At 42.6% G+C, this 26,719-nt stretch overlaps 1 protein-coding gene across 2 annotated transcripts; it reads left to right on the top strand.

The window, feature by feature from the left end:
- Positions 1-150: 150 nt before the first annotated feature.
- strn (striatin, calmodulin binding protein) lies at positions 151-26,655 on the top strand. Of its 2 annotated transcripts, XM_047603382.1 has the most exons (17): positions 151-495; positions 11,554-11,657; positions 13,381-13,454; positions 16,074-16,152; positions 16,987-17,148; positions 18,200-18,335; positions 18,451-18,613; positions 19,340-19,450; positions 21,473-21,616; positions 21,734-21,870; positions 22,150-22,325; positions 22,800-22,847; positions 22,936-23,057; positions 23,154-23,321; positions 23,417-23,557; positions 24,443-24,631; positions 25,025-26,655. In XM_047603382.1, the coding sequence occupies exons 1-17, from the start codon at positions 283-285 to the stop codon at positions 25,192-25,194; spliced, it is 2,337 nt and encodes a 778-aa protein (XP_047459338.1). In that variant the 5' UTR covers positions 151-282; the 3' UTR covers positions 25,195-26,655. The 2 variants fall into 2 exon arrangements, with proteins under 2 accessions (XP_047459338.1, XP_047459339.1); XM_047603383.1 differs by lacking the exon at positions 19,340-19,450.
- Positions 26,656-26,719: the final 64 nt, after the last annotated feature.

Consider the following 26,719-nt stretch of genomic DNA (forward strand, 5'->3'; position numbering starts at 1 on the left):
CAAACAAAAATGAGTTTGACCCCCCCTGGCGTAAGGGGTCAAATAAAGGAGGCCGATATTCCGGGAAGTCCGGGTGAACTAATCGAGCGCAGCCAAGATTTGTGTTGTGGGCGTGTCCGAGTCGCTGACGTCATCGGGTGACAGCTAGCTGTCAGAAAGTGAGTTCATTCCCCGAGAGGTGCCGAGGAGACGGAGCGCCGTCGATTAGGTTTAGCGCTTCCCCTGGTATCTAGCACATCGAGACTGCGAGACAACGGACCGACCTTTCCACCGAGCCCGGCCATGGACGAACAGGCGGGGCCCGGCGTGTTCTTTAACAACAATAACAACTCTGTTTTACCCGGCGGTGGGAAAGGACCGCTGCCCGATGGCGACGCTGGGGAGGCGGCTAGGGCGCAGTACAGTATCCCGGGGATCTTGCACTTCCTGCAGCACGAATGGGCCCGTTTCGAAGTAGAAAGAGCACAATGGGAGGTGGAGCGGGCCGAATTGCAGGTGAAAAAAAACACTACACTTTAATTGTACACGTCCACATATTAGTGGTAGTAGCCGGGCGCAAAGGGTGAGTAAGGCGTGTGTAGTTTGTGTGTTTGATTGTTCTGTACCGAGGCTGAAGCTTGTTAGCTTTAGCCAAGGAGCTAAGTGAGCTGCAGCGCCTCCTCTGACCCAACGGTACGACGAGTATTAGTGGCCAATTTAACGTGAGGGAAGCCAATAAACTCGTCTCTAACCGCTAAGAGCTCGGAGACTTTCTTTTGGTGATGGTTATATGAATATGTGTCAGATTTAAGCGTAAAATTATAGCCGTGTACCGCATATACGTTAAGTAGCAACACAGAACGGCTATCTGACTACTTTAGCTGAGTATGTAGCACCCCGCCTTGGTTTGTAGTGTTTCTTTTTCTTTTTTTTGTTTCTTCTTTCCTTTATCTCTGAACCCCAAAATTAAAAAAATTAAAAATAAAAAATATGGAGAGAAAAATGTGTTAAATCTGTAGTGCTTTGCATTGGCAGATAGCAAACAGCAGTCTGGTGTACCGTAAGTCTTGTTTATGAATCTCACGGCTAGCTAGCTGCCATGTCACTACCAACCCCTGAAGTAAAATACTCTAAATAAAGTCTCACTGCTTTTACTTATTAGTAATTGGGCCACTGCGTTGGCAATTCATGTAACAATGCTATTTATAAAATACAAAGAAATAAGTTAGGCTTTCATTGCATTAGCCAAAAATGTTCCTGATACAACCTGTTACAAGCCTGGATGTTCAGTGTTTAGTTTGCTTTAATTTGTGGTAAGTACATATGTAAAGTTCACTCTTAAATCTTTTTGTATGATTCCAGTCCTGCTAAATTTTTAACTTGATCATTTGTCTTTAAAGCCTCATATCTGGTATATTTGTATGTCTATGGACATTGTACACTATCTGCCAGACCATTTTTTTTTTTTTTTTTATCCAAGAGATGAGTAGATGGTATATTATAGTTTAACTTATGTTGCTATGTCAAATGTTAGGGGAAAAGAAAATCTTTCCATCATTTTGACCTAGTTGTTGAGCTGTGGCTGCTGGATCACATACAAGAGCCAAAACTGACTTTTGTGGTTTGGCGTCAGACGACTCCACGGATAAACTGACCTCGGCCAACAAAGGGACAGGAGAGAGACAATGCATTGTTTCTAGATTGGTGACGTATACCCCGATCGGTGTAGTACAGGTTTGACTCACTAGCCTCATGCAGCCTGTTCAGTGTGGCTGCTGTATAATGCTTCCTGTCTGCTGTCATGAAGCAAGCTTATCAGCGAAGAAGCTGCAGCAACTGTGGCGAGGCACAGCGAGGTTGCTACATGGTTTACTGGGTGGTTTGTTTGTGGCGGCAAAATGGTGCGCGCTCAATTTGAGTTCTGGTTTTTGTCGCATCTAACCCTTAGTGAAGCGAAGCTTGTTTTTGAGTTGAACATCACTTGACCCACGGCAGACGATTTCTGAGCTGCTGTGGATATGACTGTTGCCCTTCTTTTAATATTCATCCGTCCCAGTGTTGCATTGTAGGGAAGTAATACAACTTAAAAGCTTCCACATTGGATGTAACCTTGTTTTGTCCTTGGGTGATGCATCCATATTGTGATCTCATGATGTGTTTTTCTCCATAAATGGTGTTGATGGACTAACTTTCAGTGAAGGCACCAGGCAGTGAAGAAGAGAACAAGACATTAAAATGCCCTTAAATAGACATATGAATAATGAATAATGACTCTATTGGGCATAGAGCCTTAATGGAAGATGCCATGCAGCATCTGAAGTATGTAGTTGCACATTCACTTATTTCCTCTCCAACATACAACAAATATCTTTCATTTCAATGTCCACACACTCCGAGCAGCACAGTCACAACTGATACGTTATCTTCTTTTAAGAATATTATATGTCAGATAAAAGACTTTTGAAAACGCCATTTCCACACACAGTGACTGCACTCCTCCCCGTTTTTTTAATTTTTTATTACTGGTTGTATAACCATTGAGTGTCACACAGTTGAAGCTGTGTCTTATGCTGCTGGCTGATAGGGAGGCAAACCCCAGATCTTGTAGGAATGTTGTCCAGCCAGCCTGTTAGGTCATGCTCAGTGCCGCTCCTCTTTGCTCGAGCAGCACAGAAACTGTACATGCCCAACTCGTCCTGCTACTGTGCCATTTTCTCCGCGATGTATATAGGCTGCTGTCGTTCGCGATTAGGCTCCGGCTGAGTGGTCATTGATGATGAGTTGATTGACTCAATCAAGCGGAGCTGCTCGACTAGTCACAGGTTTCAGCTCCGCTTGGTCCTCGCGCTAATGAAAGTAATTCGGCCTTCATCATCAGCTGCTCAGTGAATTCTTTATGCTTTATAAATTTTAAACAGACATTAAAGTGAAAATTACCCTCACGTGTTTTCATGTGGCTCATTGTGTCTGACCGACAGTCAATAAATCCACTTCCACAATCAATCCAACTATTGTGCCCTAAAATAAAACTACTGTTTTAAAAAATAGTTAGATTGTAGTGATGTTAATGAACTATAGAGAATTAGTTTACTTTTGTTGTACCATATGATCAATCCGCTTGCTGTTTTATCTTCCATGTATTGATGGCTGTTGATTATTTTCTGGTGGACGCATCATCATTTTATTCTGGCATTGAAACTAGATGATGTATCTGCCAGTTTCTTTTGTGTTTATTTTGTATATGTTGAATTCTACTAATTTCGTTCTTAGTCTTACGTTTATTCCACTAAAACACCACGACAAACTCCTTCCATATGTGAACATATGTGGTAATAATTCTGATTTAGTGGCACACGCCAGTTAAGCGCTCCCGTTATTTGGTTTTAAACATGCAGAGACGAGGGGGCATCTCATTGCTCTGAAGCGAAGTTTGATTACAGGCGTTTTCTTTCACCCTGCTTCCCACATTATATTGTGTAGCCCTCCGAAATACATTTCTCATATCTCCGTGCTGCACTGATTAGAGCAGATCTTTTCCAGGCGTGGTGATTGAGGTTGAATCAAATTACACCCTCTGTAGGCCAGGCAGCGTGCTCCAGTGTGCTTCATCAGCTCCTCCAGTTATGGGGAAATCCCTGCTCCATAGGGGTATCTCCTTGCCAGAAGTATCTCTCGGCAGCCATAATTTGACACCGGGAGAAGGTTGAAGGTGACTCAGGGTGTAAGGTGGCTTTATGTGGGTACGCACCGAAACGTGGTCTCGCTTCACTAGACAGAATTGTCCCTTGTATTTCTAAAAGAAGGCATTTTTTTTGTTATGTGTGCCGCGCAATTTGATTACCTCTCTCTCTCCGAGTCGAATGCAGCTAAATGCGGAGCCACCAAGTATTCCCCAACCCCTGTTATTTGAGTTATTGCTGTGATCCCGTGTTTACTTTTTTTTCGAATGGCTAAGCCCAAGGCATATTCAGTTCAATGGTCTGGCAATAAGACGGGCTGAACCGTGCACAAACATACACATGCACATACCTTGGCATTCAGAAATGGGAGTCACCGTCATTCCTCAGTCTTTAGTATGTCCACCCCCAAGCTGCAGTTATTTTTGCCCTCTCAGCGTGCGCCCCAGAGTGGGAAAGTACTAAAAGCTCACGCTTCCTTACCAAGAATACGTTTATCCTTGCACTCGGATAATTTAGACTTTTATAAATGTTGCAACATGCCGCACAGGCATCCTCTCTCGTGTTCCTGTAAAATGTACAGCGTGTACAGATAATTTAAGGGTTTGTTTTTTTTTTTACTGTGAGAGAGCCTAAAGGGACCTGTGTTTATTAACTAAAAAGCCTGGTCCTCTGAGCTTTGCTCCACTGTCCCCGTTGGATCCACACACCACAGCCTTTTTCTCCGTGCCGTAGAGCCGCCTTGTCGGCCCGTTAATTCCCTTCTCCTTCCTCCATTCACACTTAACAGCCTTCATCTGTCTACGTGGGTGTGCGGGACAGCTGCCTTGTTGTGCCTCAAAGTCGCCTGCCTCCTCCAGTTTTACAGTAAATCTGAGGTCACCAGTCTGTCAGAGTTGTAAATTGATGTACTCACCAGATCAAATTGCTGTTGTCTCAGTGTGATGCGGTAACGTGTGTGTGTGATGTAATCCTGTCCACAAAAATCCTTTTATAATTTATATACAAATACAGTTACACTTTGCCGTGCAACAACTTAATTTTCAACCGGATGCACACCTTTTCACGGTTACATCGGTTTTCGGTTTGAAATACTGATATAACAAAGCAAACCTAAAGTGAAAACGCTAAGTCAGTGTTGTGTGTGTGTGTCAGGCCTTAAATGCGGGAGAGGTACTGAAAGTTGAGATGGCACAGAATGAGAACACACACAGCCAAAGGGCTTCAGCTGCCTCCTTGTTTCCTGTCTCACTTAGAAATGGAGCACTTCACCAGCCCCGTCTTAGATTGACCACTTGCAGATTCGTCATCTCTGCTAAATCATTCTTTTCACATGTCACATCTTCTTCTGTGTACTTTTACTCTCTTCCCTGTCGAGCTGCTGTTTCACCGCGGTCTCGTCAGGACCGCTCCTCACCGTCACACAACCTATTTGTCAGGGAAAGTGCTGATGTTGAAAAATTTAGCTCTTCGGCCGCACGCGTGCATGTGCGCCATGAGGCTTATGTAATATTAATGCAGCAACATGGGATGCAGCGCCCTCGTCGTCAAGAAGCCCAGCATAGCGCCTATGTGTGCGCCCGCTGTGCTGCAGTGCCGCGGTGTCAAGTGGATGTGAGCTTTTTGACAGTAGAGTGTAAAATGGAGCTCAAGAGGAAACTCGTGATGGGATGAAAAACAACAAATCTGTGTCTGGGAAAAGAGAGGAGATGTGTTTCTGACTGTGAGCGGTCTCGAGCAGTATCTCACTGTTTGATCAGCTCACTGTGTCAGCCTGTCCCTCAGAGCAATCCTGAATCTGTTCCTGTGGCTATGAGCATCGTGGATCCATATGAAGCGTCTGCATCTGACAGAATAATTCAAAGTCCTCTTTGTTTCTCAGTGTTACTAACAGTTTTTTATAATACTAACATCTGTTTCCAAAGAGGCGCTGACATGCTAGCCATTAGCAGCGCGATTGGTATCTGCTACCTTTCCATTACAGTTTTTTGCAAAATAAAAGCGATATTTCTGAAATTTTGATAAAATACAATCACTCTTTGTACGTGTTTCCGTTGAAAGGTGTTTTACAAATGAGCTGTAACTCTTGTATAGTCTCGTCTCACGATACTTTCCCCATAATTCTCCTAAATTCCTGTCACGCGAGACTTCACCCTTGAGGAAGATGGACTTCAGATGAACTGGTCACATGACGCCCTGTGTTTCCAATGCGCTTTCACAATAAGCTTTTATATCGATATTTTTGAAAAACCACCTCATGAGAGCGTAAAGATGTTTTGAGTTTTTTTTCTAAATGTAGCCGTTTCCATTTTTTTTTTGGGATATTTAGTTTTTGTGCGTTTGGAGTGGTAATGGAAATGCAGAAAATGGTGAGTTATGGCGTTTTTTAAAAAACAATTGATAAAGACACAACAACAACTCCCAGGATCTGACCAAAAAACAACCATCAGACTAAATGGTCCAAACATTCACCGCCTCATCTCCGTATCATTTTTCGCATATCTCGAGGAAACTTTTCTACTTTTAAAGTCATTATTTGTTTGTTGATGTGGTGGGCTTTGCTGGGGGTACTCATCAGATTCAACCATTTTAAAAAGTTTTGGAAACATCCCTGGATTTTGCCCTCCAAAAGTGCTTGAACTCAACATTAATTTCACAAATCATACCAGGGAATTGCACCAATGGTGTTTGAACTGGGACCCGGTATGACTTCATCAGAAACATTGCTTTACCCCTTGTAATGGGGTTGCCGTCCCCTTAATGTCTCAGGAGGAATGAGGCCATTGCGGCCAGTGTTGCAAGTCAGTGAGTCTTCTTTATGGCAGCATTACTTTTTATGGTCTTTACATCATTGCGCCAGTGAACTTTGGGTTCTCTGATGTTGTATATGCTGTATTTTCCCAGAAGCAAACGATAAAAACAGGTCTTGAAAAATATCTAATTAAGATTGGCCAAAATGTTTGAATTTATATAATTTACAAACGTTTTAGGACTTTCTGTTTGATCTATTACCAGACAACTAAACTACTGGCGAATGAAACTAACTAATGACTAGGTATTGGAGATACGGCCTAAAAAGTTTATATATATAAATACATTTTGCCATTCTGGTGATAACGATAAAAATCACAACAACAAAAAATATTGTAATTCCAATCCATGTTTTTGACTCAGTCTATAACTACATTCTGTCTTGAGAGCTCTAAGATGATGATTACCAGTTTGCACAGTCAAATAAGCTGCTTAACTACAGGTTTAAGTCGTAAGGTGTGGAGAAAACTGTAGTGACAAGTCAGACAAGTCTGATATGTGAAAACGGCAATCCCTTCGATTCTTTTCGGCTTTTTGTTTTTTTTGTTTTTCAAATTTACAATAAGGTGACCAGATTTTTTAGATTTCTGAAATGAAATCCAGGGACATTCACAGGTTGGAGATAAATAATTAAATGTCAAATCAAGATGAAATGAAGAAACAAGGGGGACAATTGCAGTTTAATTTATTTTGACATATTTAAACTGCTATATCTGTAATGTCAATAGCGTAACAACTGTTGTTGTGGTTGGGGACATTTTCAGGGACAGCTTTAGCCGTGGGACAGGTCATCCAAATCGGGGACTGTCCCCGGAAATCGGGCACGTCTGGTCACCCTAAATTACCGGAGGATGTGGCTGCTTTCTCCAGATTTGCTGGCTCACGTCGTGCTCCAGATTGTGGTTGTGTGATTGTGGTATGGATTTGTTGTGTTGCCATGTTTAGCCATTATCTTTTTTTTTTTGCAAACCTTGCACATGGGACAAGTTTGTCTACATAATCTATCTCATGATATCTGAACCAGTTCCATATTATTGATGGGGAGATGATTATTTTTGACGGTAAATCGCGTACAGTAAGTTGTCGCCCATTCCTACTCGAGACAAATGAAGCTGCCATCTACAATAGACAGGAAGCTAATTTTCCCAAAATTAGAATCTGTTTTAGTAGATTTTCATTTCCATATAATGGTAAACGGCCATAGGGTTATGGTTATTTATCACATCTACCAAATTAAATTGGACATGCGCAATTTGTCATTTTAGGGGCGTAAACTATGTGACAAGCAAAACCCAATGTTTATATTCAGATACTCGCTGCGAGATCAGGAGAATGACCAGAAAGTTGCTATCTCAGATAAAAGATGTCAGAGTAAATACATTCTTTATTTGCGGTTGGGGTTTGTGGACACAAATTCTCAAGATCTAACCTATCTGAGGCATCTTGTCTTAAGCATACAATGTTTGTGTTGATATGAAGGACTGTTTTCCGAGGACAAATAGGAAAGAAGCGGCGCAGCTACATTACTGAATTCCCCAACACCTTCTCACTTACTTCTGTTGTTTTGCTACTTTTTCTGCTGCTGCTCCTAGTGTAATGGCATGCAAGGAATGTACTTGGCTAGTTATCAGATCTGCCATCATGGTGCTCATTGGTTTGCAGTAACAGAGAGTAAACGCGGTGTTCGCTGACAAAAAAGCTTGTTTGCGTTGTAAACGTGGGATTTACACCAGCCTCTTCCCCCTTCTTGAAACTCGGACCGTGGCCGACAGGCCAGAATGTGTGACCATTTTGTTTGTGCGTGAGCTCCGAGCTGCGCGAGCATCCGCTGAGTTTCTTTCGTCTGCAAACGCAATGAGCTCAGTCGTGCCGCATGGATTTTTCAGTGTTGACTCCGTCTAGATTAAATGGACTCATTGTGGTGGGGATGTCTTTGGCAAATGACGCAGAACAAGTCTGGAAGAAAACATGTCTGGCATTCGCAAATCTCAGACTTTAAGGTCTTTTCTTGTTATAAATGGGGAGGATGTGGTTTACAGTCACTGTGTATTCATTGTCAGAAAGAAAAGTTTGAAAGGAGACATAACATTTGGCAGAATAGATTTCATCTCGCTTCGGTTGTCTGTAATTCACTGTAAACAATGGGTGGTTGAATTACCTACTTGTTTGTAAGAAGCGGAAGGAAACAAACTAGTTGAACAACCAAATTTGACTCACTGACATCAGAATAAATGTCTGTTTTTGAAGCAGCAGGATTACATGTTTCGAAATGTAGGATTTACTCTCTGCGCCAAAGCAGGAGATATTGTGTCCAGCTTTCTCACCAAGTTCGCTTACCAGATTTTAGTAGTTAGCGGCTGTTTATTGTCCTCCGCAGCCATTAGTCTATCTCTTCTGCCTCCTTTTCCTGTCTCTGAAAAGCCCAGCGCTCGAGATGGATGCCCCGTTCTACATGTCTCTCACTCAGACAGACTAAGGAGCCCTTATCCAGCAGCGCAATAATGCAGTCAGTGTGAGGCCGGGAATTAAATGCTTCCTGTGTCTCTTTATGGCCTGAGTTGACTCATTGCATTCCTCCCAAGGTTAATGTTTGATGGAAGAGAGATGGCGAGCCAGAGATTCACAGAGCCGCACTCTTCTCCGTCTCTGGCACGGCAGGACGCCCGGGTTCCCTGGGCCAGCGCTTCATGTGTATAAGGAAGCGAACGGTGACTCGTTATCTCAGCCGGCGCAGATGTACAGTTTCGTCTACAGTGAATCGCGGGTCGGTGGACGTAACGCAGACCTCGACTTTACGGGACTGTCTTCAGCTGCGCGCCGAGAGACGTTTATTGGGAAATAAATCTGCGGGCAGCTTAATGAGCTTGTAGATGCACCCCCGTTATTTGTGATACTGCCTCAGTCTACGGAGGCAGTTGTCCCCACTGATACCTGGATTAGAGCCACTTTAGCCTGAGTTGGTTATTTAGAGAGCTGCGCAATTGGGCCCAATCCAAACAGCAATAACTTTCCGTATGTAATATTTTCCTCATTCTTTATTTGTGCCCCTCTTTGTGCCTCCCATCCAAACAATGTCTGCTTTACTGAATATCAGCAGGTTATTCATTACTTGTCACCAGTGCTGCTTTTTCTTCCTCCCCTCTTCTCATATCGGGGAAAACCCTTTTTTCCACAAATCACTATTTTTTATTTGGTAAATGAATGATTGACTCATTCTTCTGTGACCGCTCAGACTTTGCTTCTATGATACTAACTGATACTGGGTCAAGCATTATTAACTGTTATCCAACTACATTAGTCCAGATCCGGCTGATGCATAAGGAACTGCGCAAATGCTTTTTGGCGGAGGAGTGTTTGAAACGATGTGCCCGCTAACCTTTCAAAACCATCAATTACTGGCATCGGTGCGGACTGTGAACATGCGACTGTTTACACTGTCAGACCGAAGACCTGTACTCTAAATCCTAATTGCACTGGAGCTTTGGTTTGTTATGAGTTCCTCTGCGGAGTAATGTGACGACGGCAAGAAAATGCCTCATATTAATACGGGGCAGATTGAAGCGCTTGTCATGACTCATTGTTGCAGGCAGCAGCAGCGGCGGCGGCGGCAGCAGCAGCGTTACTTGCTATCCGTGTTAAATTGTCATCCAGCCCACTCAAACTCGCACCATCCACTGTGTGCTGAGGGAAAAGCTGCGAATCAAGTCAGTATTTAATCCTTAAAAAAAAAAAAAAAATGCAGTTTAAGGGGGGGAAAAATAGGAATTGTATGATCTGTTCTTTTTGTCTCTAGAATGGCATAAAGGTTGATTCAAAATCTAATTTAAACGTGCCTATTCTGTCGTCTTCCCACATTCAGAGTGGCTCTCAAATCCGCCTCTTGTTCTCATTGTTTACTGGGGATATTCTCAGATGGGTTCAAAAGGACGGTGTAATTTGACGTGCTGCAGTGGAACCAACAGCACACTTAAATCCTCCACTCTGTAAACAAAATAGGTCTTTGGAGACTTTAGCTGCTTCTACAGTCATTTGGCAGGCTTTCGGTAAGCCACATAATACCCCATGGACCGTGTCTGCTTTTTTTTTTTTGTTTGTTTTTTATTTATTTTTTTTGTTCTTCTTCCTCGATTATATCTTTAGTAATTTAAAAACAACTGCACCTCTCATCCAAAAGGCTTCTTCAGTTCTTCTCAAATTATATGCGGTTAAAAGTGTAATTTTAAAAAATCATGCCGAGTTTGTAAGGAAAGAAGAAGTCACAGCCTCGCCACAGATACAGCACTCGGGCTAGCTGTAGCTAATAGAAAGTGAACTGGAGCTACAGCTACCTGTAATTAAAACAAATGTATTGACTTTCCCTACCATTTGATGCTACACCCTCGTAGTACTTGTTTTTTTTTTTTTTAAAACCACATAAACAAGAAAGTGACTAAACAAAGTCCTCCATAAACCCAGTTATCTCTTGTAGTTTCTCTTTCGTTGTAAATCATTTTTACATCATTTGCATTTATATCTTGTCTATTTTGCACTTTTTGCAAGGGAGTATATTTTATATTGCATTATAATATGGTGATTGCAGCCACACAGGGTCTATTCGTGTTGTTAAATAACTTTGTTTAGTGTGGTGGCTTCTGTGATTGATTCATCTGCTGCAGCTTGTGTGCTACACTGTCAGCGTGTGTGTGCGCGCGCTCGCTACCCAGCAGTGTAATATAATGTAATGCTGACTCAGACTGAGTGCGTCAGCAGCTGCTGCCTGTTACTGGAGAGAGACAGTGGTGTGCAGAGGAAGGGGGATGGTTTGTATGCGTGCGTGTGGGAGTGAGTGAGGAGGTTAGATTAAAATAGAATAATACAGATTGTCTTTTTAATTTTTCCGTCATGCCGCTCGTATTGATTTGACATCCTATTTTCAGTCTTGACCAAAGAAGTCGCTTTCAGATGTTTCCTCGTGGACGTTATCTTTTAAGTCTCGTATCTAAGATGCCAGAGCGACGGCGGAAACTCTATTTATAAAAGCAACTACTTGCACATGTCCTGGTGCTTTAAATAAGATGTGACAATAACTGTTTTTTTATGTTTTCAGGCCCAAATCGCCTTCCTACAAGGGGAGAGGAAAGGCCAGGAAAATCTAAAGAACGACCTTGTCAGGAGGATCAAAATGCTGGAGTTTGCCCTGAAGCAAGAGAGGTGAGCCCCCTATCGCCCACTGCTGCTCAAGACCTCCCACAACACACGAAAACCTCAGCCAGACTGCAACAACTTCAGCGTGTCCGCGTTCCTGAAATAAATTCCTGCGCAAAAGAGAAAATGATATTATGGCTGTATGAGATTTTCAGTGGTGGGGAACAAATTTGAACCGGAACCGAGTTAAAACACCTTAATATGTTTACAACAAGACTGTATTGATGATATGCAGTATTTTTAAAAAGAGGTTCCAGTTTCCTCTTGTGCTCTGCGTTCCAGTCTGGTGTCTCAGCTGGTGTCAGCAGAAGCAGAGTGCCAGAGAGATTCCCTCGAGTCCAGCTGGTGTTATGTCTCGAGCCGAGAGCATGCGTTGGCATGAAGGCTTTGTTTTACTGTCGGATGCTGACGACTCTGTGCCGTCCTTCAGTGGGAGAACAGGACGGGAAAGAGGAAACCCCTCTCCGCCCAAGAAGTCGTCTCAATGTCCCTTCGGTAGAATTAGATTGTCATAGTTCTCATTTGCACCGTCGCGATCAAACAAAAGACCCCCTGTGGCAGCGTAGGTGACAACACTTTGCATTCAACTTCCTCTTTGACACATGACTGCTCCCTGTAACAGACGTGTATTGGAGATTTAGAGGCATGTCTGTCTTAACTCCAGTCTGTCAAGCGTGTCATTCAAACAGAGTCTAAAGCACTCGCCCTAAACAAACAGTGCTCGTTGCTTCTTGTGTGTGATTTAATACTGGTTTTGTGTGGCCATGCGAGCGGCTCATTGTCTCTGCAGCGAAACAGGATGTACATAACTGCTCTGTGGTGAACAATAAAAGACTCTGATTCTGTCTGACAACTATGAGCCGAGACCATGTGGAATTCTGTGAATGAAAAGCGTTGCAGAAGTGAGAGTAAGCCAATTTCATTCTGCTCAAGTAAATGAAAACTGCCATAGGTAACAACTGAAACTGCCGACTCTTGTTAATTACATCAGGGAGTGTCTAGGTTAATGAGTACCTTTACACAACTAGAGCTAGACGAGGTATCAGACTGGGTTTAGCGCCCTGTCGTTCCTCCAGTCAGCCCAGGGGTTGGTTAAATCTCGCCAACCTGCGCTCCGAGAGGAGCGTCATCCGAGACTGGTTAAGCGTCGAGTCGTCCTTCAGCTGTTTGTAGTGTATATTTATCTACTTTGCTCCAGTGAGATCACCGCAGACCCTGCCTCTGGAGCAACACTTAGCCCAGAATTACTACCACTTTCCCCGGTTGCTAGGCAACAGGTCACGTCTCCGAGGGTATCTGAAAGCAATATCAGAAGTGGCTTTCCGAATGTGGGATGCACCCACATTTAAGGCGAATTTGATTTTGACGGGGGGGTGGTTGCTCGCTCCATGCGGGGGCCGTGGAGAAGTAAAAGGTGGGAGAGCTCAGCTCGTATGAATAGAGCGACTCTTTATCCTCTGTTGTGGATGAGTGTAAAGTCAGTGCAAGAAACATTATCTCAGTATTACGAGCGGACAGTGAGAACGGCCCCATTTGTATATTTACATTTTGTTTCCATGAAACCATGTTGTGATTGTAATCAAATAAATAAACATACCCAAACTGTCATGTGCTGAATAAAAATGCAGAAAAAAATGAGATAAAATGCATAATGAGGTTGTTAAAAATAACTGCTGCTCACACCCTTTTTCATCAAACCTGTTTTCCTCTGTCTTTTTACTTCCTCCAGAGCAAAATACCATAAGTTAAAGTATGGGACGGAGCTGAATCAAGGCGACATGAAGCCTCCGAGCTACGACTCCGGTAGGTGCATGGAGCCTCAGACAGGCAGCTCCACCTCTTCATAAGAAATGACTGTGATTGTTTCCTTCACATACTTCGAGTGACAGCGCATGTGAAAGCTGCAGTCGTGTTGTGTCTTGTTTGTCTTGATGGATTTCTTCACAGTAACCTGAATAGTGAAAGAGCACTCTTTGTTGCACATATCTGGTTGATTTATTTTTTTTTTTAAAGGGAAAGTTTAAAACATTTTCACTTTTGACATTATTTATAGTTTTCATTAGGCTTTTTTTTTTTTTGTCGAAAAACACTGGAGTGAATTTAGCTTGAAATGTTTGATTTAAGATTTTACAAAAGCATTAACACAAAAGGGAAAAAGGGATAAACAGAAAAGGGACTATTTCTTTGTACTACCACTGTGTTTTACGAATTGTTCTGAGTATAGTAAGGATAAATATTATTGATTCTTTTTCATGTAATTGGCGCTTAAACAAGTAAAAACAATGAATTTGTTCATCAACGGATAATGTTCACAACAGTATTCTCTAGTCTCAAACTCTCAGTTGTGACAATCTGCCCCCTTTTGTCAATTTAAGAAATTCATTTCTAATAGTTCATTGGTTTAATAAGAATAATAATAATAAATTCAGCCACATTTTCTGTCTTGTGAACCCTATGAAACAGGGCAAAGCAAAGCGTATAATATCTTCTAATGACTCTTTTAAAGCAACACAGTTTTTAAGAGCTTAGAAATATGGTGAAATGTAGCAGTTAACATAACGAGGCCAGGGAAAATCTGACAATGATCCATACGAATTATCAAATAACACATGTGGCCAGAAATCTGATATTTTTATGGACCTGATTTCACCGCCAGGAAATACTATACTTATAGTAAAGTATGAACTTTTGGTACTTTTTACAACATAACTACCTTTAAGTTGACGTTCATTTCAGTTATGATAAATGTAGCTAAATAAAAAAATGCTAATACTAAGAGCTTTACTGAGCAGTAACGTTAATACTGTAGCGTCTGGATGGACGTTAAAAGGACGACGAGGAGTGCTCACAAATGTTCCATTTATTGTTGGAACTGAAATAATTACTCGCTGCCGTAACTACGCCCAAAACAACAGCATCCACAAACTTGTCCGACAGCCCTCCAGACTGTAAAGTTAAGAAGTAGCTTAAGGTGTGACTTCATCAAAAAAAAAAAAAAAAAAAATACAGCATAAATGAATATTACCAGACACTAATTGTGAATCACAACACCAGGTTTCGGTGCCTGGATTCCGGTTGTTTCTTCATAATGCAACAATCCAATTTTACAGACGCTATTAAAGCCTATGATTCAAACTAATGCTGCTAATCTCCGTGCTCAACTGTCACGTTTTGCCACTCGGTGGCCGTAACCACGGAGACTTCCGCTTGCTGTGACATCATGAGCAAACCGTCTATACAGTGACAACTCCAGCTGATAAAAACTCATCTAAAAGACATGTTGTTATCTAGATATGTATAAACTCAGCCACATCACTCTGGATGATTAAACATCGCATGAGATAAATAGGGGAGAAAATACATAATTATTTTAACATAAACAGAGCTCGAACTACCTAATTCACATAAAAGATGTCTCTCTTCACAGTGTGACATGAATATCACTCTCATATCGGCCCACTGCCGGTTTCTTTGTATATCATTGTAGTTTAATTGGCCTCTCATGTTCAAGTCCTCTGCCATCATTAAGTCAGATTGCAATATTTCCTCTCCTCTCTCCTCATCTCTATTCATGAGGGCTGTTCAAAGCACCCGAGCCCCTTGAAGTGTTGATGAATGAGGGGAGGTGAAGGGGAGAGGTGTCGCGTGAAGGGGGTGGAAAAGAGAGGGGGGGAGGGGGCGGACGGGACGGGACGAGAACTGGGACGTGTTGCTGGTATGGTGGCGCACCTGCCCACTCATCACCCTCCTGAATTAGACATGACCCACTTTTTTTTTAGGCAGCCTCACCTCTCTGCTCCACCGAATCAATCCCTCCCTCCATCCCTCCCTCCCTCCACACGCACACACACACTCTCACTCCATCACAATCCTATTAACACGTCTCTTTCTCTGCTCCATGCAAAGTTCCCAGCTGACTCTTGAGTCGAGTGCTGACACCGTTAAATATCAAAGTGAGCTTCCTTATCAGAGCAGTAGGCTGCACATAAAGAGCGTGTGTTGTTCTGGATGCTGCAGGCACCGGCACACATCACTGCTCTTTTCTATCACGAGTTGAAGATTATAAAGGTGTCAGAATGCATCATTAAATTAAGTATTATATTAAAAAGCTTACTACACAGTATGTAAGATATTAATATTTGGATTTAGGCTCGTTATTCAATTTAAATGGGTGTTTCTTTTTAGCGTTGAGTGTTGAAGTGCTCACTACCACAATTTAAAGAGAAGCTATAGCGTCTCCTCTTTAACTCTATCTGCCTGTTTGCTTACTTGAAAGTGATTTTGTGTGTGTGTGTGTGTGTGTGTGTAATTGTCAGGGTGCTGTGATACAGGAATGTTCTGGTTGTGTTTACAGAGTGTAAATAATTCCAGAGTGCGGGTTATTTGTGAAGCCCTGATTTGTCTTCTCCTCTCCTCCTCCAGATGAGGCCAATGAGAACGAGACTTCTGGCTCACTCAACAATCAGCTGTCCTGGAAACAAGGCCGTCAGCTCCTCAGACAGTGAGTCCTTTTATCCGCTAACCCAGAAACCTACTAAATCCACTCACGTTACCTGCATTTAAAAAAAAAAAAAAAAAAAAAAAAAAAAAAACACAAGGGATTCCACAGGACTCTAGTTACAGTTTTCTGAAATATTCACTTGTGAGAGAACCGCGTGTTTATGAGGTGTGCTTATTTGACAGTGGTTTATTGGAGGGGGGGCAAATAATTGTGGAGAATAGCTCCCTCACATGGGCGACAGTGGTCATTACCTGCTGTGTGTGTGTGTGTGTTTTTTTTTAATGTTTTTTTGTACCCAGTGGCTCAGTACTATTTTTTTATCTTATCTGTCTCTCTAGTCACACTGTGTAAATAAACTGCCCCCCCCCCCCCCCCACACACACACACACACCTCCCGGGGCACTCTCACACATCATCTGTCCCAACATGCTGCCTGATGAAGCACCCAATTTATTCACGAGCCTGTGTCAAGGGACAGATCAATAATGTGCTATAACACCCCCTCCCTCTTACTGAGTTGCCCACTCGTATCGCTAGAGCGTCTGCATCCCCACTGGGTAGGTGCAATATTTGATGGGTATCACATCTCAGCGCTGACACTGTTAGCTGCCCGAGGACATGACACTTGCAGCAACAGTAACAACGAGTACTCTTTCGCATCACTGGCCGTAATAAGGTTGAGAAAATAAATTTAATACAGTAATTGAATTCTTTTTGTGACATTGTTGAACCTTTGGAGCTTTTAAACAGCACCACACAAATAACACTTTACGTTTTTATGTTTGAGATGAGATCAAACGCAACCATGTTTTAAGTTGATTTATCTCGATCCAGGTACCTGCAAGAGGTGGGCTACACAGACACCATCTTAGATGTGAAGTCCCAGCGAGTCCGGGCGCTGCTGGGACTAGCCGGGGACGGAAGTGGGAGGACAGCCGAGCGGATGAGCACTGAGCCTTTGGTCAACGGGACGGACACAACAAAAGTCACCAGAGGGTGAGTATGTCCCTGTAATAGTACCAGTAGACTGTGTGGTAACTGGGGTTGGAGCCAAACCAGAATACTAATACTCATTTCAAACTATTTTAAAATGATTTCTAACCTAGAACAAGACAAACATCCTACCAAAAAGTCATAATGCTGTCATAAATCATAATGCTAATTTTGTGCTATCTTTTGATTGCACTTATTTTTATTTTTATTTAATTTAATCTCATTTTATTTTAGTGTTTGAGTGTTTACTCTTACGTGCAACAAAGCTACGGTGACAAAGTAATTTCCCTAGTGCATCATTAAAGTCTAAGTCTAAAAACGGCCTTTCCTCATGTGACCACGGTGAATATTTTTGCGTCTGCCTGTGTGACGCTCAGGAGTCAGGGTTAAAAGTTTTTAACTCAATTGTGGAGGCAGCAAATAACTTTTGGGAAGCGAAGTTTGACCGTGAGATTATTAGCATTCCTCATAGTTAGCATTCGTTAGCTCGGTAATTCAGACTACTGTCTATTGGTAATGGTAAATGGTCTTGCTTTTATATGGCGCTTTTTAAACCTACTGATACTCAATAGTGCCGTATTACGGGAGTGACTGGAGGTTCAGTATCTTGCTCAAGGACACCGCACACTGCTGTGATTGAACTGAAAACCACTCTACGTACTGAGCCACAGTCGCCTAATGTCTCCCACAAGCACCAAATCATCCTCACAGTCATGTTCTGCTCCTTAAAGTCAGACTAAATCACCTCTATTAGCTGCATTTAACACAAAACATCAGCAAGTACTGCATATACATCCATAATTATTATAATAGCTAATTAAAGAACAATTATTTTTACACTTGAATATCCTAAATTAGAAGTGTAACTCAAAAAATTGGGTTTATTCCACTACAAATACTTTTTTCCCCCCTCAACGAATATGCATCAGCATCAAATTCCTGGTACTTTCTGCTGGGACTTTTAAGGGAAACACTTACACCCAACATGTGTCAGGTGTTTCACATTGATAGCGAAAACCGTGTTTTAATGCATTCTTCATTTTCCCCTCACCAGGAAAGCTGAGCTCTCTGACACCAGTGCCGTCCTGGAGGCTTTCAAGTTCATTGAGAACGTACCCGCCTTCATCAGCGATGAAGACGATGAAGACGATAGCGAGGGCAAGGACAGGACCAACGTGGAGTCCAGAACGGTAAGAGACCGGTCTGCTCTCGCCCTCGGGGATTCGCCCAAAGTTAAGTAGAAGTTGCTGCTGCTCTATAAATAACGGCCCCTTTAAAAAAAAAAAAAAAAAAATTTCCACCCAGATCCTGAGGAAGAAGCCTCCGTCGTCAACGTTGCCGGCCAGCATGGACACCAGCGAGGACCCCGACACAGAGGAGGCGCTGAAGGGCTTTGACTTCCTGTCCAGCCCAGACGAGATGGACACCACGCCGGAGTCCCGAGGCACTGGTGATGGCACAGACTGGGGTGAGTCATGAATCAGTCACGAACAGATCATGAAGTGCAGAGTTGGAACTGAATGAAAGTAGTAGTAGTAGAACCACCTACAGTATCAAATCAGTCATGAGGTTATTTCATTTTAAAGTATTTATCAGGAAAGATGTAACGTTCAGTTTTCTGCTTTTGTAATTTTCACATTTGTTCATAGATCGGTGACTGTTCATGGAGTAGCCGTCATTCATAATATCATCATGCTGTGGTCATAAGTCATGATGTTGGGAGTTTCTATGTTTAACCCATAGTTTGTGATCTCTTCCACTGTGTGTTCCCATAGCCAGCCCGTGACCACAATGTGTCTCCCACTCCCGTGTGTCGTCAAATCAACCCGATCCCCCTTTGAGTCTCGCTGATCTTTAGGCCAAACGGTGGTCCTGCTGAGGGGTTATCTTTGTCATAATAACTTAATTCTTCCAAAAATGTGTGTTGATTTTTATGATGTGTCTCCACAAGAGGAAAATTTACTCCCCCTACCACCAAAAGTAATGAGCTGCTTCCAATTATCTAATGTCACTGAGGCGTCGGTGACCTGCTTAAATTTTCGAGGATGCTTGTCTCAGATTTGAAAGACGTACGACTCTCCTCGAGGTTTTTCATACTTCCTGAGAGAGGTCTCTTCCTGCTAGGCCGCTCAGGCCTCGACCAGGGCAGTTCCTCAAAAGCCTCTCGGTCTGGTTTTATTCCCCTCCTGTGTAGACAAGGACGAGCAAGGTCCCATTTCTGAGTCCTGGGATGTGGACCCGAGCCTGATAACCAAACTCAAGGAGCAGTACAGAAAGGAGCGCAAGGGGAAAAAGGGGGTGAAGAGTAAGTCCTGTCAGGCGTTGCTGCCTCCGTCCCTCTCCTCTCTCTGTAGAGCCTGACTTTTCTGAGTTCAGCCTAAAAGCCTCGAATCAAAAAAAAAAAACAAAAAAAAAAAAACTACATCTTCCTTGTTTGTTTTTTTTCTCCCCTCCTCTCCCTTTCTGGCTGTTCCTTATTACGCCTCTTGTCTTTTCTGTCTTCTGGTGAATGGCTGCGCATACAAAGTCTGTCATTGTTATTTCCCCGTGATGCTTGATGCATGTTTGTCTCTCTCCCATTTAAGTGTTTTTTCCATCTTCGTATTCGTATTCACATCTTCATCCCGTCCACGCTGTTACATATCAGAGATTAATGTGTCCGTTGGACCATGAAGACGAGTCCATCTGTGTCCCATCTGGGTTAGCAGTAGTCTCCACAGTCAGTCTGTTTCTGTATTGTCTCCACTTATAATAACATAATCATCACCATCTTTATCCTCATCTGTCAGCCATGTTTAAACTACAGTAACTAGTAATTGTCTGTAAATTGATAGCAATTAAAAGCTTTTTCAGTGAAGCGGCTCGGCTGAACGCTACCGCTCTCGAGCTAACAGCCCACTTCAGACTCATTTAGCGACTGAGAGCCATTAGAGTTTTACATTTATAAGACCCGAGCTCTGCTTTCCTGCTGTTGTGATTGAATCATGAGATCAACCGCTCACTCTCTTCTTCACTCGACTGCACGTTTTACACTTCCCCCTCTGGTTTTAGCAGAAATCTATTTTTGTTCTTCGCACTGTGTTGATGCTTTTATCACTTCGCTGGGCGTGTGGAGGAGATAATCTGGAGGGATTTTAAAGGAATAGTTTGACATTCGGCAGAAATATATTTATTGTCTCGCACAGAGCGTCGGACTGAAAGACCAGTCCTCCTTACAGTGTGCTGTAGATAATAAACCCCACATACCTGCATCTCTTCAGATAAGCTATTAGCTTATTATTTTCGTGTTCCTTTAATCCATCCAAACCCACTGTTTTAAGTCTTTGTGATAACTTGCTTTCTTTTCTCCCATCATTCTAGCCTGTATATTATTCTATAACTTTAAACTAAATTTAGGCTATTAAAGTTACACAAATTTCTAAATCGAAGAAATAACTTGAACCAACACATGAGTTTTTTTACTAGAACTATTTACAGTGATGAAATTTACAAGATGACACCAGGCAGAAATTTATAAAAATATTTTTTAATTGTTAAATGTAAATGTAGAGAAAAATACACTATGAATCACAGTTTTTTTTGCCACAATGGTGTTTCACACCATTTCATTTTTACCAGGCTATTTTTAGCCGTTGTTAGCGCAACATGGACTTGTAGTTCCCATTGAACACGTTGAAAAACTTAAATTACACTGTAACAGCATGTCAACATATGTATGTGGGAAAATAGTGTCTGTACGAACAATTTAATGCAACAAGAACTAATTAGACCTGCTAATATACCGAATATTCTAGTTAGTGTTTATACTGGGGGCGGCCATCTTGGCAACTCAACTCAAGGGTAGTGAGGATTCTACGAATTCCTGTTGAAAATGGATCGTACCATTAGTCTGAGGTCGGCACTGCCAAGATGGTTAGGGCCTTAGCCACCAGTGTCAAACTATTTGTTAAATCATTATTCTTTTTTTTTTTTTTTCCCCAGACAAAAATACACACCTTTAATGGATTCAATTAACACTTTGTGAGACTTCAGCTCTGCCTTAAATTATTCTCTCCACGCGACCCACAGTTTCAGATAAATGTGCCTCAACACCTTTTCTACATCTTCTTTTAACAAGGACTCTGCTGGTGGCTTCTCTCCATTTCCTCTTCTTTTTCATTCTACAACTTATTAATTTATTTTCCTCCCTTTCAGTGTTTCCTTCCATAATCATCTTGTGTTCTCTCTTTGAGCTTACGCTCAGTTCTTTGCTATTTTATGTTTTTCTCCTCTTTTCTCCGTCGCCGTTTGTCGGTTTCGCTAACATTTGACCTGACTTGTTAAACAGGGCCCAACCGGTCCAAGCTGCAGGACATGCTGGCTAACCTGAGAGACGCCGAGGACCTGTCCCACATGCAGCCTCCATCCACGCCCCAGTCCCGACCCAGCGTCGGCCGGTTCAACGAGCACGAGGAGAACCGGACGGATGAAGGTGCCCTATTAAAAAGACAGCCATGATAAAATACAAACACTTTTCTCAGAGTAGACGAAACTCTCTTTTCTACTCTTTGTTGTTGTGTGTTTACTTAATTGTTTCTTCTCCCTCCAGTTGAGGCGATGACTTTCCCGCCCACCTCAGTTAAGTCGTTCATCATGAACACAGACGAGGCCATGGAGAGCGAGCTCGGCCTGGGGGAGCTGGCTGGATTAACCGTGGCCAACGAGGCCGACAGTCTGGCATATGACGTGAGTCTTGAATAAATTTTGGACAATTTCTCTGTTCATGTTATCAATGTGACATTATAAAAAAGGAAAAACACCCTCCCGCCTTACCACTCTAGTGCGCAACTCATTTTATTAGATAATTTAGCCAAATCTAATTTGAAAAATCAATGTCATTTTCATGTCACGTGCATGTTTTACTCTTTTATTACCTCTGCTCATAAACAGTAAATACTAAAGAAAACAAATAAGCATTATATTTTATGAACCAGCTAACGTGTTACGTCCATATTCTCTCCTCAGATTGGCAACAACAAGGATGCCATGAGAAAAACGTGGAACCCCAAGTTCACTCTGCGGAGTCATTTCGACGGGATCCGTGCTCTGACCTTCCACCCGGTGGAGCCCGTCCTCGTCACCGCTTCAGAGGACCACACTCTCAAAATGTGGAACCTGCAAAAGACTGCTCCTGCCAAAAAGTACGACCGCCTTCACACGACAGCACGGCCCGCTTAATCAAAAGGGACCGTTTTTAAAAATGAGTCTCCCTGTATCTGAAGCAGCAACGTGAGCGTCATTAAAGTAAATTAAAGTGTGTTATTAATTATTATTATTATTATTAAAGCCCCACGAGGAGTTTAACTTGTCTTTGTTGCTGCGCCGTCACATGATTCATAGACAGGAAACCGTTCCCATGTGACAAAGAACTGACAACACTCTGCTCCACAAGACTCCTGTACTAATGCTGTGCGCTTATTTTTAGACACTGACGTCATTATAAAATTAAGAGTTTTGTAAAGCAGACATTAAAACATCCTGGTGCCATTGATACTTATTAAGTACGGCAGCAGATTGTACGTCCATTTACTTCTTTTGTGCAGCTGAACAACAATAATTTCATTACGCTTCACCTGATCCGTCTGTGTCATGTTAATGCTAATGTTTTTCTCCAGGAGTACGTCCTTAGATGTGGAACCGATCTACACTTTCAGGGCTCACAGGTAAAAAAAAATATAAAAATTAAAAATAAAACCTCTGCAGTTGCTTTGGTTTGATAGTTTCTATAATTGACGGTTCTTTAAATCATAGGGGTGCGGTACTGAGTGTGGTGATGAGCACTACGGGGGAGCAGTGTTTCAGTGGAGGCGTTGATGGGACCATACAATGCTGGAACACCCCCAACCCCAACATCGACCCCTACGACTCCTACGGTAACACTGCTGTGTGCTTCGTTTGAATCTGAGGATTTTTTTTATTAATTAAATCACAGAAACTGATTTGAAGTTTTTTTTTTTTTTTACTGACAGACCCTTCGGTGCTGCGCGGGGCTTTGAGTGGACACACTGACTCGGTTTGGGGTTTGGTGTACAGCAGCGCACATCAGCGCCTCCTCTCTTGCTCTGCAGACGGGACCGTGAGACTGTGGGACGCCAACACCACCTCCCCAGCCCTCGCAGTATTCAATGAAAACAAAAGTACTGACTTTTGATTTATTATTTATTGTGAATTTAAAGTTTCAGACAACCGGATAGCTAAACCGCGTGTTTTTTGTATTTTCCTCGGGCCACAGAGATGGGCGTTCCCTCTTCAGTGGACCTGGTGTGCAGTGAACCAGCTCATCTGGTCACATCCTTCACAAACGGCCAGATTGGCCTCTTCAACATGGAGACCCGTCAGCTGGTCCTCAGTCTGGAGTCCAATTTGGAGCCAGGTGGGTTTGGAGGTCTGGACTGAACCGAACCTGAACTCAAGCAGACAGTGATAGAGATGAAAACAAAACGCCAATATTTTAATAGTAAGGTTTAACTAAAGTGTTCATTGGCAACTATAGCAGTACTAAAACCACAGAAGATTCTTCATTGACGTCCCTGCTTAGAACAGCATGTGTCTTAAGTCGACGTCCTGTTGGATTCAAATACAGCGTTGGAGGAAACATGGCTCTTTGCTGACCTCTACTGGAGCTAAAGGAATGAAAGACATTGGGATTTTCCTCCCTCTGTGCCTGTTAGACCTACATTAAATATCATGCGTGTGTAATTAATACAATATATCTAATATCATTGAATATTATACTGTTAAGTGCCAATATATGTATCAAGAGTAACTCGTGGGAGTAAAAACAGATCTTAACCTCTTATCATTCCAGCCTTTTTGCAGAAAAACACAGGTTTAGGACGTATGTATCCAAAGTAAACTGAATGCTGTTCGTGAACGTTTTGGAGCTCATACATGGTCTTGGTCTCTTTTGAAAGTCAAGACTCTGAAGTTTCCATCACAAAAGTCAGAATCACTTTAAGTGGTCTTGTTCTTGAGGAATCAAAGTTGGCACACGGTTAAAAAAATAAGAATTGTAGTTCGCCTGATTTTTTTTCATTTTGAAACAATGGGTTGGTTGAATCCTATAATAACTTTTATCAATGAAATCAGAAGAAAATGACACATTGCATCATGTAGCATTTTCTCAAACATAACTGGAGTACAAAGCTGTGATTAAACTTCCTGTTTAGTTAAATAATAGACTGATAACGCTGTTAAACCTGGTGGTTCGGACTTTTTCCCACTAACGATTCTAATGTGCTCATTTGTTTTTAACCAGGCACTCCCTGCCAGATCAATAAGGTCCTCAGCCACCCCACCCTGCCCATCACCATCACCGCACAGGAGGACAGACACATCAAGTTCTTTGACAACAACAGCGGGAAGCTGATCCACTCCATGGTGGCTCACCTGGACGCTGTCACCAGCTTAGCTGTGGACCCTAATGGACTTTATCTCATGTCGGGCAGTAAGTACCATCGTCTAAACTAACACAACTTTTATTCTGTGCACGTGAGCTCAGCGACGGCATCGATGTGGCAGTGGTGTAATATTCATTTGTTTAATATATAAAATCTTTGCCCATCAGTGAGTGTGTCTCCACATACTGTATCTTCTGCTATCGGAAAACTTTATGTTATAGTAAAATATTTCTGTAACATTAACATTGATACCGGACTCATCTGTAGCCAAAGTGAAGCTTTTACAGTTCAGCCTCTTCACCTGTTACTAAATATAATTTACAACTCTTTACATGAAAGCACCATCGTACTTCCCTTTTTAGATTCAAGTGTCAATAAGCTTCTACTTCCCTCCACAGTGAGTTCCGTACCTTCCGTAACTCTTCCGTCTTTGTCCTCAGGTCACGACTGCTCCATCCGCCTGTGGAACCTGGAGAGTAAAACCTGCATCCAGGAGTTCACGGCTCACAGAAAGAAGTTCGAGGAATCGATCCACGATGTGGCATTTCATCCGTCTAAGTGCTACATCGCCAGCGCCGGTGCAGACGCCCTCGCGAAGGTGTTTGTATGACGCGGAGCCGGGTCTCTCCCCACAGCCCCGCTCTCTGACTCAGCCTCCCATGATCAGGGACCAATAGAGTCACAGCAGGGGAAGGACCTTCAGACAGGGGTCCAGTCCCACCTCACACAGCCCACTGGTATCCTTTCAGACTGGCAGACTATGTAGCCGCTAGCCTCAAACCGGGGCTGTGACTCACCATAGAAAGGGCCGGCAGGGAGGCCAGTCAGGAGGAGAACTGCTCTCTGGTCCCCCCCCATCCACCATCCAGGCAGGCCTGGGTGTGACCGGCCGCAGCGCCCCTGCAGACAGACTAAAACTTAACCTCCGTAGCTAGGAGGCTCAGGACAAGTGTTAGTGTGGCGTGGAGAAATAAGGTCTCAAGCCCCTTCTTCTTCTGCCCCTGTGGCTTCACGCTCACCCCAGATCCCTCAGGCCCTCAACCTCCCCCCCCTCAGACGAACCAGGTCCAGGCCCTTTACTCCAAGTCAGGTTTCGCGTCGTGCTGTACCACAAAAACGCGGAGGTACTCATGGCTCGCCGGAGCCGTCGTGGAAGCCTCTCGCCTCCTCCTCTCTGCTTTCCAGACTGACTCTGCTTGCTGGCCTGTCTTTATTTTTCCTTTTTAAAAAAACATGTATTGACAAATGTGCCTTTGCTTTGAAAAGGTCTTGAAAATGTTATTTTAACAAGCTTGTTTTTGGGGAACAGGGAGGGAGGGGACTGCGGAGAATCGGAGCTGGTTGTCACAATGTTGTCGATTTTAACATTGGATGTAAAATTACAAATGCTTATAATAAACAAAATATATATTCAGTCTTAAACTTTACTGTGCAGCCTGGGTTTGAGTGCTCCTTTTTGATAAGTGTGGTTGGGGAATCAGTTTTGTGCATTTCAAGGCAAAGCTGGTAGAGTAATACAAACCATTAAGTATACTGCCTGTTTGTTAGATTCAAGTAATTGTACACTTCAGAAGTAAGATTGCAAACATATGTGTCCAAAGTAAACCATCTTGGTTATATAATTACAATTCAAACTTGGTTCTAGATGTCAATTTTAGGAATAACTAACAGATTTTGGCCAGTTTGCTCTTGTTTGAATTGAATGGCTTGTTCTGTATGTAGTTTTCCCCACTTGTGTGGACATGCTTGACTACAATGTGATGTATCATGTCCGGATATTTACAGTAGTCCGATGTTTAGCAGGAGATTAGTGCAGTGCTTTAGGACTATTTGGAATAATGCGTTTACCATCCAACACTGAGGGGAGAGAAAATGTCCTGCGAGTCCAGTTTACTGTAAACTGAAGAGGGCGGAAAGAAGAAGCAGAAGAAGAAAAAAAAAAGGAAAAATCAATCAAAGATGTTGTACGTGTTAAGAGTACAGCTTCAAAAATGAGCCATTTTCTCAGTCACTGGTTTGTATATGAAAGTATGTTCAAAATAAAAAAAAAAACCTGCTGTAATATGTTCAACTGGCTCTGATGTTGGTCATTTTTTAACAGAAAAACAAACTATGTAGCCATGCAACTGATCAGA

Source organism: Mugil cephalus, chromosome 13 (assembly GCF_022458985.1).
Source record: "Mugil cephalus isolate CIBA_MC_2020 chromosome 13, CIBA_Mcephalus_1.1, whole genome shotgun sequence".
In the NCBI taxonomy this organism is placed as follows: domain Eukaryota; kingdom Metazoa; phylum Chordata; class Actinopteri; order Mugiliformes; family Mugilidae; genus Mugil; species Mugil cephalus.

Excerpts from the sequence above, each read along its gene's own strand:
- strn (XM_047603382.1), top strand. The coding sequence starts at position 283 with ATGGACGAACAGGCGGGGCCCGGCGTGTTCTTTAACAACAATAACAAC. Across the intron at positions 17,149-18,199 it reads ACAACAAAAGTCACCAGAGG|GAAAGCTGAGCTCTCTGACA; the intron begins GTGAGTATGTCC and ends TCCCCTCACCAG. Across the intron at positions 18,614-19,339 it reads TGGTGATGGCACAGACTGGG|ACAAGGACGAGCAAGGTCCC; the intron begins GTGAGTCATGAA and ends CCTCCTGTGTAG.